The following is a 14,383-nucleotide window of genomic DNA, read 5'->3' as shown; positions in this document are numbered from 1 at the left end:
CATATAATTAAAGAAAAGATTCAAGTCAAGAATAGTTTTATTAATCTGAGGCACAGCAGATGTTTAAGGGACACTGGAAAACCAAATCAGCAGTAGTGTCTTATGTACATTCATGTATCATATAGATCTCTGAACCTGAAACATGCTGTTTACAAACATACAAAATTCAGCCTTGTAAACACTCACAATGAGGCACTACATAAGGGACTAACCATTCTCTAAATCTATCTGTTAGTTGTCAAAATGAAGCTAAGAGCTAGGCAGTGTGTGTGTTCTGGTTAATGTTTAGCTGTGTGAACTTAAAACGATTGGTGAACCGACAGGTAGAGATCATTGGCTAAGGTGATAAGCATGATAGACCTTTGGTCTGACTACAATTGTGCTAGTCTTCGTTTTCCATATACAGTAAAGATCTACTAGTGCTGTAAAGAATTATACTGTTGGGATTTTGGAAATACTTGCTGGGAAATCTGAACAAGCCACCTGGGCCTTGTCAAATAATTATCCATATTTTCTAAAATGGAGAATAAGAAGACAGCTCTGTAAACATTACTACATTACTAGACTGTTATAGCATGGAAACAAAAATTCATCACCCACCACAGAAAGGCATTTTCCTTGGCCAGAGAGTATTGTAAACCTCTGCTTCTGCTTATTATCTAGTATTACATGCACATTAACATTACATTTGAATCTGTTTCTTTTGCAGTTAGTGGACTCTGTTGGTCTCTGGAAACATGTTTTAATAGAGAATTCCATTTTTTTTGTACTTAAAAAAAAAAAACTAAACTAAAAAAAGATGAAAACATAGTTAGTCATTGTTTAAATTCTGCAAAAATGTATTTCTGCCCATATCCAGAGATAACAGTTCAACTGTTGCATGAATTGTGCTTCAGAAACTTGATGCAACACTCATCAGCTAAAATAAAACACCTTTACATTCTTTTAGAATGGTCAGCACATACACACACACACACACACACACACACACACACTCACTCGCATAATAGAAATCTGAGTGTTGCCTTTCCAGAGTGGATAAAATCAATATAATGAGTTAAGTAAAGGGCAAATCTACTATTATAACACTGCAACTAACAAAATCTTTGGCATCAAGACATGAGGCATTCAAAAAAAAAAAAAAAAAGAATGATCGCAAAATGAGTCCCAACCCCTTCTTATGCAAATGTAAGCTTAAACAATCGTGCTCCATGAAAATCTGTGAAATATAACCTATAACCACAATCAGCTCAAGTGTGCAAGTAAAGCTAAAATACTCTCTTTTAATCGTGTCAACCGAACACTCTGACTAGGATAATCAGGTGCAGACAGCATTAAGAAATATAAATATATACATTTTTAATAAGAAAAAATTCCTTCTCAAAACTAAGAGTAAACTTCATGAACTCTTAAGATCATTTGAGAGAGGTTGAGCCAAAGTTCTTCAATACAAAATAGAAAAAGAAAAACTCTTCATGCAAAAAAATATATATATACCTGGAATTTGGATAAATTCTGGAAACCCAACATACCAAAAATATATTTTCAAAAATCTTCTTCCTGTGTAATCCTACGTATTAAACACAGTGGTGAAAGATAAAGGGACTAAGAGCAAACCTTCCAAAAAAAAGAAAAAGAAAAAAAAAAAAACAACAGTTTCTGGACAAAGCTATCAGTGACACATGAAGTCGTTTTATATATAAAGTAAGAAGAAGTCTAAGTTTATAATCAGTGTCCATGAGCAAAGGTTCAGAATGCGTCCTTTCATTCTAGACGTCACCACACTTCAGTGTTCTAAAAGGCAGGACAAATAACATTAAAGGAGGAGTTAGTCCTCAGTTTACTGGTACCAAGGGGTCTTTCGGACCCAGCGGAGAGTAAACCCTGCATCTGTGCGAATCTTGATGGAGGCTGCCTCTGCCTCTCTCACCGTCTCCTTCACTGACTGCATGAGGTTCTGTGCATTGTGGACCAACATCTCAGTAGCCTTTGTGAACAAAGGAAACACAAACACGTTCGGTGTTGTACATGAACTTTATATCAATGTAATACTTCAATGATGTCTTGAGTGCTTTATATGAACTTAACGCTTTCTGTTTAGAAGTGCTACTGTTACCTGCTAAAAATAAAGGTGCTACAAAGGGTTCTCTACAAAGAGCAATGCCAGAGAAAAACAGTTATATATATATATATATATATATATATATATATATATATATATATATATATATATATATACAGTGAGTCCAAGAAGTATTTGATCCCTTGCTGATTTTCTTCGTTGGCCCACTAATAAAGACATGATCATTCTATACTTTTAATGGTAGATGTATTCTTACATGGAGAGACAGAATATTAAAAAGAAAATCCAGAAAATAAATCTAAGGAATATATATTAATTGATTTGTATTTCATGGAGTGAAATAAGTATTTGATCCCTTAGTATTCATTAGCAGTTCTGGCTTTTACAGACCAGTTAGACACTCCCAATCAACTTGTTACCTGACCTGAAGCCACCTGTTCTCACTAATCACTTGTGTGAAAAACACCTGTCCACAGAATCAGACAGATCACACAGATTTCAAGTCTCCAACATGGGTAAAACCAAAGAGCTGTCACAGGACCTCAGAGTCAGAATTGTTGACCTTCACAAAGCTGGAATGGGCTACAAAAAGATTAGTAAGGTGTTGGATGTGAAAGTAACAACTATTGGTGCAATTATCAGAAAGTTTAAAGAGTATAACATGACAATCAACAGACCTCGGCCCGGTGCTCCAAAGAAGATTTCGCCTCGTGGGGTGGCAATGATGCTGAGAACAGTCAGAAATCGTCCTGCAACCACTCGGCAGGAGTTAGCAAATGACCTGAAGGCAGCTGGGACCACAGTTTGCAAGGAAACAATTGGCAACACTTTGCGCAACAATGGATTCACATCCTGCAGTGCCCGAAAGGTACCCCTGCTGAAGAGAGCACATGTGGAGGCGCGCCTCAAGTATGCCAATGATCATTTGAAAGATGAACCAAGTTATTGGGAGAAGGTTTTGTGGTCAGACGAGACCAAAATTGAACTTTTTGGCCTCAACTCCACCCGCCATGTGTGGAGGAAGAAAAATGCTGCCTATGACCCCAAGAACACTGTGCCCACCGTCAAGCATGGAGGTGGAAGCATAATGTTTTGGGGGTGTTTCTCTGCCAAGGGTACAGGGCTACTTCACCGCATCACTGGGAAGATGGATGGAGCCATGTACCGCACAATCCTGAGGGACAACCTCCTCCCCTCTGCCAGGGATCTGAAAATGGGCCGTGGTTGGGTCTTCCAACATGATAACGACCCTAAACATACAGCAAAGGCAACAAAGGATTGGCTCAAGAAAAATCACATTAAGGTCATGGAGTGGCCCAGCCACACATCCGATCGAAAATCTATGGAGGGAGCTGAAGGTCAGAGTTGCCAAGCGACAGCCCACCAACCTTCATGATTTAGAGAGGATCTGCAAAGAAGAGTGGGCCAAAATTCCCCCTGGTGTGTGTGCTAAACTTGTGGTTAACTACAACAAACGTCTCACCGCTGTGCTTGCAAACAAAGGCTTTGCCACTAAGTATTGAGTGTGTTTGGCAAGAGGGATCAAATACTTATTTTCCTCATTGAAATACAAATTAATTAAAATATATTCTTTAAAATTATATTCTGGATTTTTGTCTTGATATTCTGTCTCTCCATGTTAGAATATATCTACCATTAAAAGTGCAGAAGGATAGTGTCTTTATTAGTGGGCAAACAAAGAAAATCAGCAAGGGATCAAATACTTCTTGGACTCACTGTATATATATATATATTTTTTTTTTTTTTTTTTTTTTTATCAGAGTTTGTCCCCTTTTTGTTCCCTATTTGGACATAATCTGTCCCCCTCCATCGCACGCGATGCCCCAGGCTTTAGTGAGGCCAGACAAGCACACGTCCCGTCTGACACGTGCGCAGTCAAGCTGCTCATTTTTCGACCTGCCGCAACCAACGCACCTGGAGGGAAGCACCGCATACCCGCCCAGGGCCCCGAAAAACTGACTTTTGTCCCACAGCGAACCATGTTTGTAATAGAGATGTGTGAGTGTGAAGAATCTTTACATCAAGAGAATGATTTAACATTAGATTAAGAGACTATTCCAGCCTTTTAAATAGTTGTTCATGGAACCAAAAGTGGTTCTTCTATGGCACCTTTATTTTTAAGAATGTGTTTGTAAATGATTTCTTATCATTTATTTCTAATTGTACTCCATTGTACTCATTTTCTGCCCAATTTGGAAGGCCAAGTAACCAATTTCCATTCATGTAAACTACCCCCAACACTAGGAGGATGAAGCAAGCACCATATCTTTTTGAACTGCTGCTGCATTACTGCTAGACAGCCAACAGGCTCCCCAGCTTTGTTACAGCAGCTTACAGACACCTGTGCTATCCAACATCTCTCTAGGAGTGATGCGGGGAGGAAAAGCCATCAATGCACCTCTGAGAAAGCAAGGTCAATCATGCTCTCTTGGGGCCTCAGCTGCCGATGGCTAGCAGCATGACCAGGATTCAAACCAGCGACCCTCTGATCATGGTAACAGCACCTTAGTTGGCTGGACCTAACAGACCTAACAGACGCCTTTGCTGGCCAACATCACACTAAGGCTGATGTGGGCAGGTAAAGCAATCAACCCACCCCTGAGAAAGCAAGGTCAAGTGTGCTCTCTCTGACTCCAGCTGCTGATGGCAAGCACCATGACTCAGGATTCAAACCCTGAATCATAGTGGCAGCGCATTGGTCTACTGGACCGCTCAGAGCCCCATAAATAAAAACAAACTAAAAGAATATCTGCGCAGTTCCTACCTGCTCAGATTCCTCCTCACTGATGTTTGTGCGACCCAGCATGGTGGCCTTCACTGTGGACAGGATCTTAAGCTGAGTGCTGATGGTTGGGATACGCTCACACACCTGCACACAGAAAATTAATTCAGATGTAGCTGAGGACAAAGGGAAGCTTTCATGATGCAGAGGAACTCCCTTGCCATAAGCAAGTGCTCAAAAGAACTGGACTGGTCTAAGAGACTGACTGAACATCATGAAATATTAAAATAGTGACTTTTTTGGTTATGATGCTGCTGGGATTTAAACCTGCTATATTCTGATGACAAAGCAACACCTACAGTATTTACATTATTAAAGTTTCTGTGACCTTGAGTGTTAGAAGCATGCTGAGAACTGACATTTCCATCAGTAAAGCCCTGCTTAAATTAAGCTATTGGAATGCAAAAATAAAACAAAAATATAAAATGATATCAGCCAACATAATATCAGTCAGGCCCCAGTATAAACTGACCTGCAGTAAGTTTGTGCGGATCCGTTTGTCAGTGCACTGCTTGGCCACCTCTTTAGCCAGACGAGTGACCTCGTCTGAGGCCTTGGCGATGTCTTTGGCACACTGGATCAGTGCACGCTTGTTGCCACTGCCTCCACGCACCAGGCGGGACATCTCTGCCATCAGCAAGGCCATTCTCTTAGCTGCTCCAATGATGTCATTACCCTGAGGAGAAACATGGTTTTCTGTTAAAAACAAATAGGATGCAAACTAACCAAGTGAATGATTACAAGTCTATGATCTGTATTTTTGTAATTAATAATGTAAAACATATCTGTTTGCAAATGAATAGAAATGTAAGGGGGTGTCCTTTCATATGCCACAATTCTCGCCAATAGGGCTGTGTTAATCTTCAGAATTTCAATGTACATAAACAGTGCTGTGTCTGCAAATGGGTTAGACAAACCAAACAAAGTGTTAATCATCGCAGATCCATTGCAATTCCATTCTTGCATCATGCCATCTGTGAAATTAGTGGAGGAAATCTGGTGAGACCTGGACTTTCATCCTGTAGTCCATCACATGTTAGTAATCTTAACCTGTGGGGCACTGACTTTCTATTAGCTCTCAACTACCACTTAGTTTTCAACTATTTTCCATGGTAGTAACAGTTGTGGTTGGAATTTTACATACAGTTCTTTGAACTTTACTAGGGAGGAATGAGATTGCAACACGCATCTTTAATAGATATATATATTACATTTTTAAAGAAATTATTGAAAGCCCAATATTATCATGACATAAGTGTATATAAAATTCTGACCACAACTGTATATCCAGTCTAAAGCCTTTTCTTCATATTATCACTTTTAACTATATATGATCTAATTTTTAGCTATATATGATGTCTGTCAATAAATATATTCACATCTTTAGCATTTAAGCATTTCTGTATAAGCTGTTACATCAGAACCTTGTATCTCCCGAAAGTAGGAGAAGGAAAATCCTTCTTAACTTTTAGTGGAAATGATTTAACGAGATCTAATTCCAAGTCATTTTGGAGCATTTCTATTGGTTCTTCCATCATAAAATTTAAATTCTAAGAGAACCATGGCCTGATTCAAATAGCGCCAAAAAAGAGGACATACAAGGTTTTTGTGTGACAGCCATACAATAAAAAGTGAAAATCTAGTGTTTCACAATGACTTAAAAGGGCATTTCAATAAGTTTTCATAAACAAGACTTACAGACAAGTTACAGACATGGTGGTGTCCTCCCACTGTGTTAATACACACTGCTCCAACATGGTTAATTACATGGTTAGAAAAAGAAGTGCACAAAACACAAACAGGCAGGTGACATAACCTCATCACAGTGTAACCCCAAAGTCAGTGAGAAACTGTCATCCTTGGCTTCACAGGTTGGCAAAAGCAGAATGACTGACAGCAGACACTGAGTGAATGCTCCTCTTTCAAACCAGAGGCCAGAGATGTGATAGGCAGAGAGAAATAAGCAGTGGATGGACTTGTGAAGCCAGTTTCAGTTTGTCCAAGAAGTGCACAACAAACTCCAACAGCCATTCCAACAGCAGTCATGGGCAACCTCAGCAGCCAAAAAAATTACACTGGACCCAAGTGTGATGATGCAGCAGCAGCAGCAGCCGTAGCTGGTTTCAGCGTTCCCATAGTAACATCTAGATTCAGAAGGAATCCTGCAGCCCATGGGGGTCAGGAAGCAGAAGTACCTTACTGGACCACTTGCGAGCTTCCTGGTGCAAGGACTGCGCAGCAGCCAGAATGGGCTGGTTAACAGGCTGATTGGAGGGCATTAAGAGCAGCTCTGGCTCGTAATCGTCCTCGTTGTCTGTGAACTCGTCTTCATCGTCTATATCTACGTCCGCCTCAGCGGTCTCAAAAGCCTCGTCTGTCACATCGGGCTGGGGGGTGGGGTGGGGGGCAGGAGGAGGAGGAGCAGAGGGTAGGAAAGAAGGGAAGCCGTGTAGAGAAGAAGGAGAGAGTTAGTATGAGAGGCATTGGACGGAGATCTACAGGAGAGGAGAGGGTAACAGAAAGGGTTTAGGATAAGGAAGGAGAGGCAGCATTGTGGTTCTGTTGGGTAAGCTTTTTCACAGTTTATGAGGCATTACAGGAAATTCACACTGACACAAGTGCTGTTTTTGTTGTCATGTATACACTCTACAAAAAATACCAAAAAAGTTGGTTCTCCAAAGAATCTTTCAGTGAAAACATCTTTGAAGAACCATTTTTGGCATCTTTTTGTGAAGAACAGTGTAAAAAAGTTATTGTAAAGGTTTTATACTTAAATTCTTTATACATAAAGAACTCTTTAATTGGTATATAATGTTTACCAATTAAAGAATTAGAGATGTCTAGAGATTATTTTAAAAGAATATAGATCTCATTTAAAATGGTTCTTCAAAACAGTCAAAACAGTGGTTCTTCTGTTGCATCTTCTATGAACCATACTTGTAAGAATGTATACCTGAGAACAGAAAACATCATGTGAAAGTATAATTTCCGAGGCTGAAATATTGTCTATACTGTAAATCTGTCTATTCCCAGGGTAATTTACAATAACTAAACCCAATACAAATGATCAAAATGACAGCAATTAGTAATGTATGTCATTTAAAGCAGCATTATGTTGATTTTTACCTGAAAAGAACAGCTTCAAAACCGTTATGATGATTCACTGACCTGAAATAGGGAGAACATCTCTACTGTTGCTACTCCGGGCTTGAAACGTCAGCAACTGCACTATGCAACTTGCGAGAAGCGACCAGGTTAATGTCTGAGAAAACTGCAGGAACCGAGTCATTAAATTTTCTCTAATATTACTCCACTGCCTCAGTCCACATACTTCTTTCACTTGATGGCAGTTCTGTAGAAATGCATCTAGAACCATTTTCACGCGCACAGTAACCCAGAACCTTCCAGGACATTACAGGGAGAAGCTGAATATGTGAATGGGAATGTCCCCATCATTTATACTGGATGTAACCAGAACTTTATCCTGCCTGAGCCCATGTGTGAATAGAACAGGTCATTTATTATTATAAATTACATGTTATGCGGTACCTCATACACAGGCTCCCCCCTTGTGGAACATTTCCTGTAGTAAGAACACATTTGATATGTAAAAATCTCTGACTGTATGCTAGAGGTGTGAAAGGACAATTGCGGGAAATGTTCAGACCTTATTTTTTGTACATTTTCTGGAGTTCATATGTGAAAACGGCTCAAGTGCGTCCTTGTTAAAAGTAATACCAATTCTCGCATAATGCTGCTTTAAAATGTGACAGGACTGATTTAAAAGCATGCTTTAATTAAATATAATAGCATTGTATCCAGCCCCTAGATCCTGGAGAAGCTTTGATTTATAGCTGCCTCTTGCCTGCAGCTGGGACTGGCTGTCAGTCGGGTACAAGGACTTCCTTTGTGTTTATCACATATAATCACTTCTGCACCTGGGAATGAGAAACTTCACTCAATTTCCAGAATCCCACATGATGTACTTTCACTGATCTTCAACTTCACAGGGTTTTCCAATATTGCAGAATTTCACCTTGGCACTCTGCATCTTGCATGTAATGTGACCTGCTGCCTTGGTTTCTGTTGCTAATACAATTCACCAGTTTGGTGTCTTTAGTGAAAAGGACACTTCTACTGATGATCAAACATGTTAACATTCGCTATCAGGGTCACAAGAATGAGGCATGGACCTGGGGACATGCAGGACAAACAGAGAATGACACTGGAAACACCAGAAGAAGGAAAGAGATAAGTGTAAAGGTGCTGAGCTAAGTCAGGCCTTGGAAAGGTAGAAGAGACGGAAATACACAGAGAAAAACACCAACTTGACAGGAGTTTCTAGACTCATCTACTTCCTGCTCAATGAGGATTCATCCTTTAATAGCATGTTTAATTCTAGGAAGAGAGTCCTCTTCATGTGTCCACTGAGAAAACTGCAGCAAACTACAGCAAACCTGAAGCAAACTGCGTCAGGCTATCCTCCCTGCCCCACAGCTAAAAATAAAGGTGCCTAAAGGTTGTTAAGGTAGCAAAAAGGTTAGACGTTTCCTGACTCTTTAAAGGCATGCAAACATCTTTTGCAAATGGTAGTTTCTATTAATTTGCTGAAAAAATTCAACTATACAATCAAAAGATTTGCTTAATAACAGGTTCACACACAAAATGACAACATAAATGTAATTCATACAGTCAAGTCAGGTACTCGCATCATTGCATCAGTGTGCAGTTTACTATCCACACCACACCCACTTCGTTCCAGTATCCTCAGTACTGTATTATAGCTGTCTAAAATATAAAGATTAGACATTTAAAATGCAAACAAGGTGTTAGAACCAGAGGATCTTTACAAATACAGTAAATGTTAATTAGTAAAGCACATAATTACTCTTAAGCGCTATTTTTGTAAGAGCACATAAGTCAGTGCTTTAACTGAAACTGAACTCTACAATAGATGTTAGTAATGACGATGTTTAAGGCCTCACAACAATCGCCAGATGCTCTTTAAAATGATCTCTGGCAGGCTGGTGCAGCACACGGAGTTGGACGTGTAGCAAAGCGCTCACCTTACTAGACCACTTGCGAGCCTCGTCGTGTAGTTGCCTGGCGGCCACCATCATTGGCTCGCTCACCATCTCGCCCGCCTTCTGCTCAGGGAACTCCTCGTCCTTCTCCTCGGGGGGAGGGGGTCTGGGAGGAGGAACTTCTCCTTCTGGGAGGGGTGGTTTAGGAGGAGCTTGCTCATCATTTACCTGACAAAGAACAGCAGTGGCATGTGAGTTACAGGGGAAAAAAATATATAAATATATATAAATATATATATAAAAAATATATATATATATATATATATATATATATATATATATATATATATATATATATATATATATATATATATCAACCAACACAGATCACACTGACTGCTAGGAAGGCAACTATACTAACATGTAGTTGATCCAGGTCTGGAGGAGGTGGAGGGAAGTCTGGCTCCTGAGGCTGAAAGGCCTCTCTCACTTTCCCTACAGCAGCCAGGATCCTGTAGCCAGAGTCTAGAAAGTTCTTCTGAAGACCTTTTCAGCAGAAACATGAGGAAAGCTCTAGATCAGGACCAGCCGGCACGCTGATCTAGTCAGGTGAACTAGTAACTGTGCTCTATATCGTAATTGATTAAAGACCTGTCTTCTTTACCTGGATCCTGGATGTTTCCTGCCACGGCTTTGGCATCCATGACCATAGGTGAGATAGTTTTGCTCAAATCATCTGAGGCTGCTTTCACCATCTCCCTGAATTTAGGGTCTTCAGAGTTCTCCACTTCCCTCTTAGCCACCAACAGCACCCGATTAGCTCGCCTGGCAATACTAGTGGCCCCAGCAACCAGCATCTGGGGTTGGACATTTGCCATGGCCACACGGCACTTATCAATGTCCTTTTTAATGGCTTCTTCTGAGGCGTCCAGGAGGGATTTAGTGTCAATAGCCTCATCTACGAGACCTGTCACAGTGGCAGAGACATATGTTAGTATAGTCAGTACTGTGAAAAAAGCATCTGAGAAAAATGATATGCAAAGCTATTGAACTGCTTACAGCCCAGATAAACTTTTTCAAAAAATAAAAAACACCAACATTTGAATAATTATGTATAAACAAATAAAACGTGTGTATTGTGGTATGCGAGAATTAGCTTTTTTTTGTGCTGCTGGGCTCCCTCTACAGTTGCAGAGTGCAGTTCAGTTACACCACTGGCCGGCAAAAACAGAGACACCAATCTTCCTATTCCAAGTCAGCATACCATCAAATGATTGTGAAGCTGTTATTTTAAAGTAAATATGACACATAATGATGCTTTAATGCTTGTTCTGAACCTCTCCTCGAGAAAGGCCAGTATTTACAGGTACATCTACACCTACTTTATCAAATTAATCATTCATTAAATAAGAGTTGCTGGTAGAACGGAATAAATCCATTTAGATGGTGACTGGAGAGCACAGAGCGTTAATCACTTAACGCAGAAAGGTCTTATTACACACTTAGGCTTATTACTCAGTATTTACAGGGACTTCGATGTAAACTGGTGGGGCTATTTGGTTTTGGTAATAGAAGTTTGTAATAATAGATAAAAGTTTGTAATAACACCAATGACTTTAGTTTTAAGGGGTTAAAAACAAATGTGTTTTTCTGATTAAGATAACAAAAGATGGTCATCATCTGATATAAATGTATGTGTTAAATGTATTTTATTATATTATGTGTGATATAGTGTTTTATAAAGCAAAATCACTACATAGAAACTATCTATCTAAGGCCTCTGTACAATACTGTAAAACATTGGGCCTCATTCACCAATATCTTTCTACAAAACAAGAAGTCTGTCAGATTCATGATGTGTTTTTAAACCCTATCGCTATAATAAAAAACACTGGTGAATAAGGTCCACTGTGAACTGTTCAGCAAAAGCTGCCAGTCACTGAATACATTATATAAGAAAAATGCAAGCTTCAAGCTTACCAGTCATTTTTTCGATGTTGTCAATCCACTGATTTTTCATGGTCTCAAAATGTTCATAAGCGGCCTGGTTGCCAGGGTTCTTGAGCAGAATACGTGCAGCAGAGGTGACCTGTGGCGGGCAATAAAACTCTAAAACAACGCATCACACTAGATGGCTTAAACAGTGTTAAAGTAACAGGAAATTAACCATATTTTATTAATAACATTTTATGATGTATTATTTTAAACATGTTTGATCGTTTAGGATTTCATATATCATATGCTTCGCACGCACAAATCTAGCCGTGTCCAAAGACTAGATCACACACGCTATGCATGAGTCTCAGTCTTTACCACTGATCAAATATCCAGTTGCTCCCTCCCCCACGCTCCAGCACAGTGGCCCAGAGAAGACTCGTACCTGAGGTGTTAGCTCCCTGGATGACTTCACTGCAGCTTGGATTCCTTCCACTGTGCTCTTGTTGGCTGTCCCCACAGCAGCAGCTTTCTCCGCGGTGGCCCCCAGCCTGTTGGCATGGTTCTCAAAATTAGAAGCTCTTTCTTCAAAAACCTGTGAGAAGAACAAACAGAGAGAAATATTCTATTGCTGTTCTGCACACTTTTCGAGCTGTCTGTTATTGAGTATCAGATCTAAAATGCAGTATAATGTGTGTAATGTGTAGCTTTGCGTTGCACCCATTTCTGACAAAGATGTGCAAATGCACACACACAGCTTGTCTGGTCCCTGTAGAGTAGTATTGCCAATAGGATAGGACTCTCTAGAGCAGATAAACTTGAGCCTATTAGCACCATGCCTAATGTCAGGTTTGGACTATAGGGGTATAACGCCCCCTTGCCGCTGTGTTCTCTGGAATGTTGGTGCTCATTCCAATACTTTTGGGAAGTGTTAGGGAGTTGGGGATGAGGTGGGTGGGGTGGTAATTATCCAACATCCCATCCTCACTGATGCTCTTGTGGCTGAATCCAATCAGCTCCTCACAGCAGTATTAGTAAATCTAGTAGAAAGCCTTTCCTGGACAGTGGAGGCAGTTACTCCAACAAAAGCAGGATAAACTCTTTCTAAAATCAAAAACCAAACTTTTTTGATTTTAGAGAAAACAGTGAATGAGCAGGGGTCCCAATACTTTTGTCCATATAGTGTATCTCCATAGTGTCCCTCATACCTCTTCCCGGTTAGGGGCCTCGAGTGGTGCTGTAGCAGCTACAGCCAGAAGCTTGATGGGAGTAGTGGTATCACTGAACACATCAGACACCTCCTGAGTCATTGCCTCCTGCATCTTTGCCTTCAAATCCTGAAAAAAGGATCAAATATAGATTGTATGATGAAAATACAAATAAAATGTATTTTTATGTAAAAAAAAAAACCCTATTATTATTATATGTTATTATATATATTATTATATTATACATATTATTAATATTATATTATTATGATATGTTTTCCAATATGGCTAATTTCATTTAGAACCCAATAACAAAAGAAATGTGGGTGTGTTACATATGAAAGAACACAATGTCAGCAGGAGCCAGGAGATGGCGCTGCTGGATCACAAAGTAAAAAAAAAAAAAGATGCATTTAGGATTCTTTCTTGCAATCTCATTTGTCATCATTAAATATCCTATTTTGTCTAGGTTTAAGCTTAATCCAGGTCTACCACTTCCACTAGCAGCAAGCTTTCCAGATTTCCTTGCCTGTGCAGTTTGTACACAGCCTGTACGCCTTAATTTCAGCTTCTTACTTTAAGGGAGTCCAGGAGCTGAGCGGCTACAGCTCGGGCCTGAGGACTCTCTCCCTCTCCCCGTGCCGCTAGGTCAGCCAGCTGCATCATCAGTTGCTCTGCACGCTCACACTTAGCCAGCAGCTCCTGCCGGTACGGCCCTGGCAGAGAGTTAGCCAGCCTGCGACCCTCAGCAATCAGCCCTCGTATAGCAGCCTGGCCTGGTCACCCAGAGACAGTCAAAAAAAGAGAGAGAGAAAAACACACACACAGACTCAGACCTGTAGTGTTGTTACATTAATATGGCCTTATAGACTTAGAAGATCTGCAGAATTCAGGTAACATATTCATTCTAAACATGTATTTAAAATGTATAGGCTTAACCCTGTCAAACCTCAAACTCTATACAGCAATTTTCTAAATTGTTTTTGGTTAGAACAAAAAGTTATAGGAAAGATATTTCATGGGCATAGAACTTTTGGTGCTATACCCATTAAAGAGTTTTCCTAGAACTACACTGTCAAGCTAGGAACCATTTAGAAACCTTAATTTTTAATGTGAGACGTTGGCTCTAATAGGGTTTACCATTAAATAACCTCAGCATAAGGAGGGTTCTATACCAATTAAAGAGTTTTCCTAGAACTACACTTCCGCACGAGGAACCATTAAGGATTAATTTTTAAGTCTGTGAGGTGTTGGGTCTGATAGGGTTTATGATTAAAGAACCTCAGCATAAGGCAGAGTTCTATACCAATTAAATTGGATCTGATAGGAT

At 40.0% G+C, this 14,383-nt stretch overlaps 1 protein-coding gene across 2 annotated transcripts in view; it reads right to left on the bottom strand.

The window, feature by feature from the left end:
- Positions 1 to 50: 50 nt before the first annotated feature.
- The window catches only part of vcla (vinculin a), a 52,922-nt gene continuing 38,589 nt past the window's right edge, over positions 51 to 14,383 (bottom strand). The window contains exons 12-22 of one of the 2 annotated variants that reach the window (XM_072678177.1): positions 13,630 to 13,829; positions 13,054 to 13,182; positions 12,291 to 12,440; positions 11,891 to 11,999; positions 10,575 to 10,877; positions 10,332 to 10,456; positions 9,953 to 10,138; positions 7,082 to 7,273; positions 5,359 to 5,562; positions 4,869 to 4,973; positions 51 to 1,987 (exon numbers count right to left, since the gene is read on the bottom strand). In XM_072678177.1, the coding sequence (XP_072534278.1) occupies positions 1,841 to 1,987; positions 4,869 to 4,973; positions 5,359 to 5,562; positions 7,082 to 7,273; positions 9,953 to 10,138; positions 10,332 to 10,456; positions 10,575 to 10,877; positions 11,891 to 11,999; positions 12,291 to 12,440; positions 13,054 to 13,182; positions 13,630 to 13,829 (1,850 nt within the window). In that variant the 3' untranslated portion in view covers positions 51 to 1,840. The remainder of the gene's footprint in view (positions 1,988 to 4,868; positions 4,974 to 5,358; positions 5,563 to 7,081; positions 7,274 to 9,952; positions 10,139 to 10,331; positions 10,457 to 10,574; positions 10,878 to 11,890; positions 12,000 to 12,290; positions 12,441 to 13,053; positions 13,183 to 13,629; positions 13,830 to 14,383) is intronic. The other variant, XM_072678175.1, reaches the window with a different exon arrangement.

Source organism: Salminus brasiliensis, chromosome 4 (genome assembly GCF_030463535.1).
Source record: "Salminus brasiliensis chromosome 4, fSalBra1.hap2, whole genome shotgun sequence".
In the NCBI taxonomy this organism is placed as follows: domain Eukaryota; kingdom Metazoa; phylum Chordata; class Actinopteri; order Characiformes; family Bryconidae; genus Salminus; species Salminus brasiliensis.
Note: the sequence above shows the minus strand (reverse complement) of the source record. Positions and strands in the feature narration are given on the sequence as shown.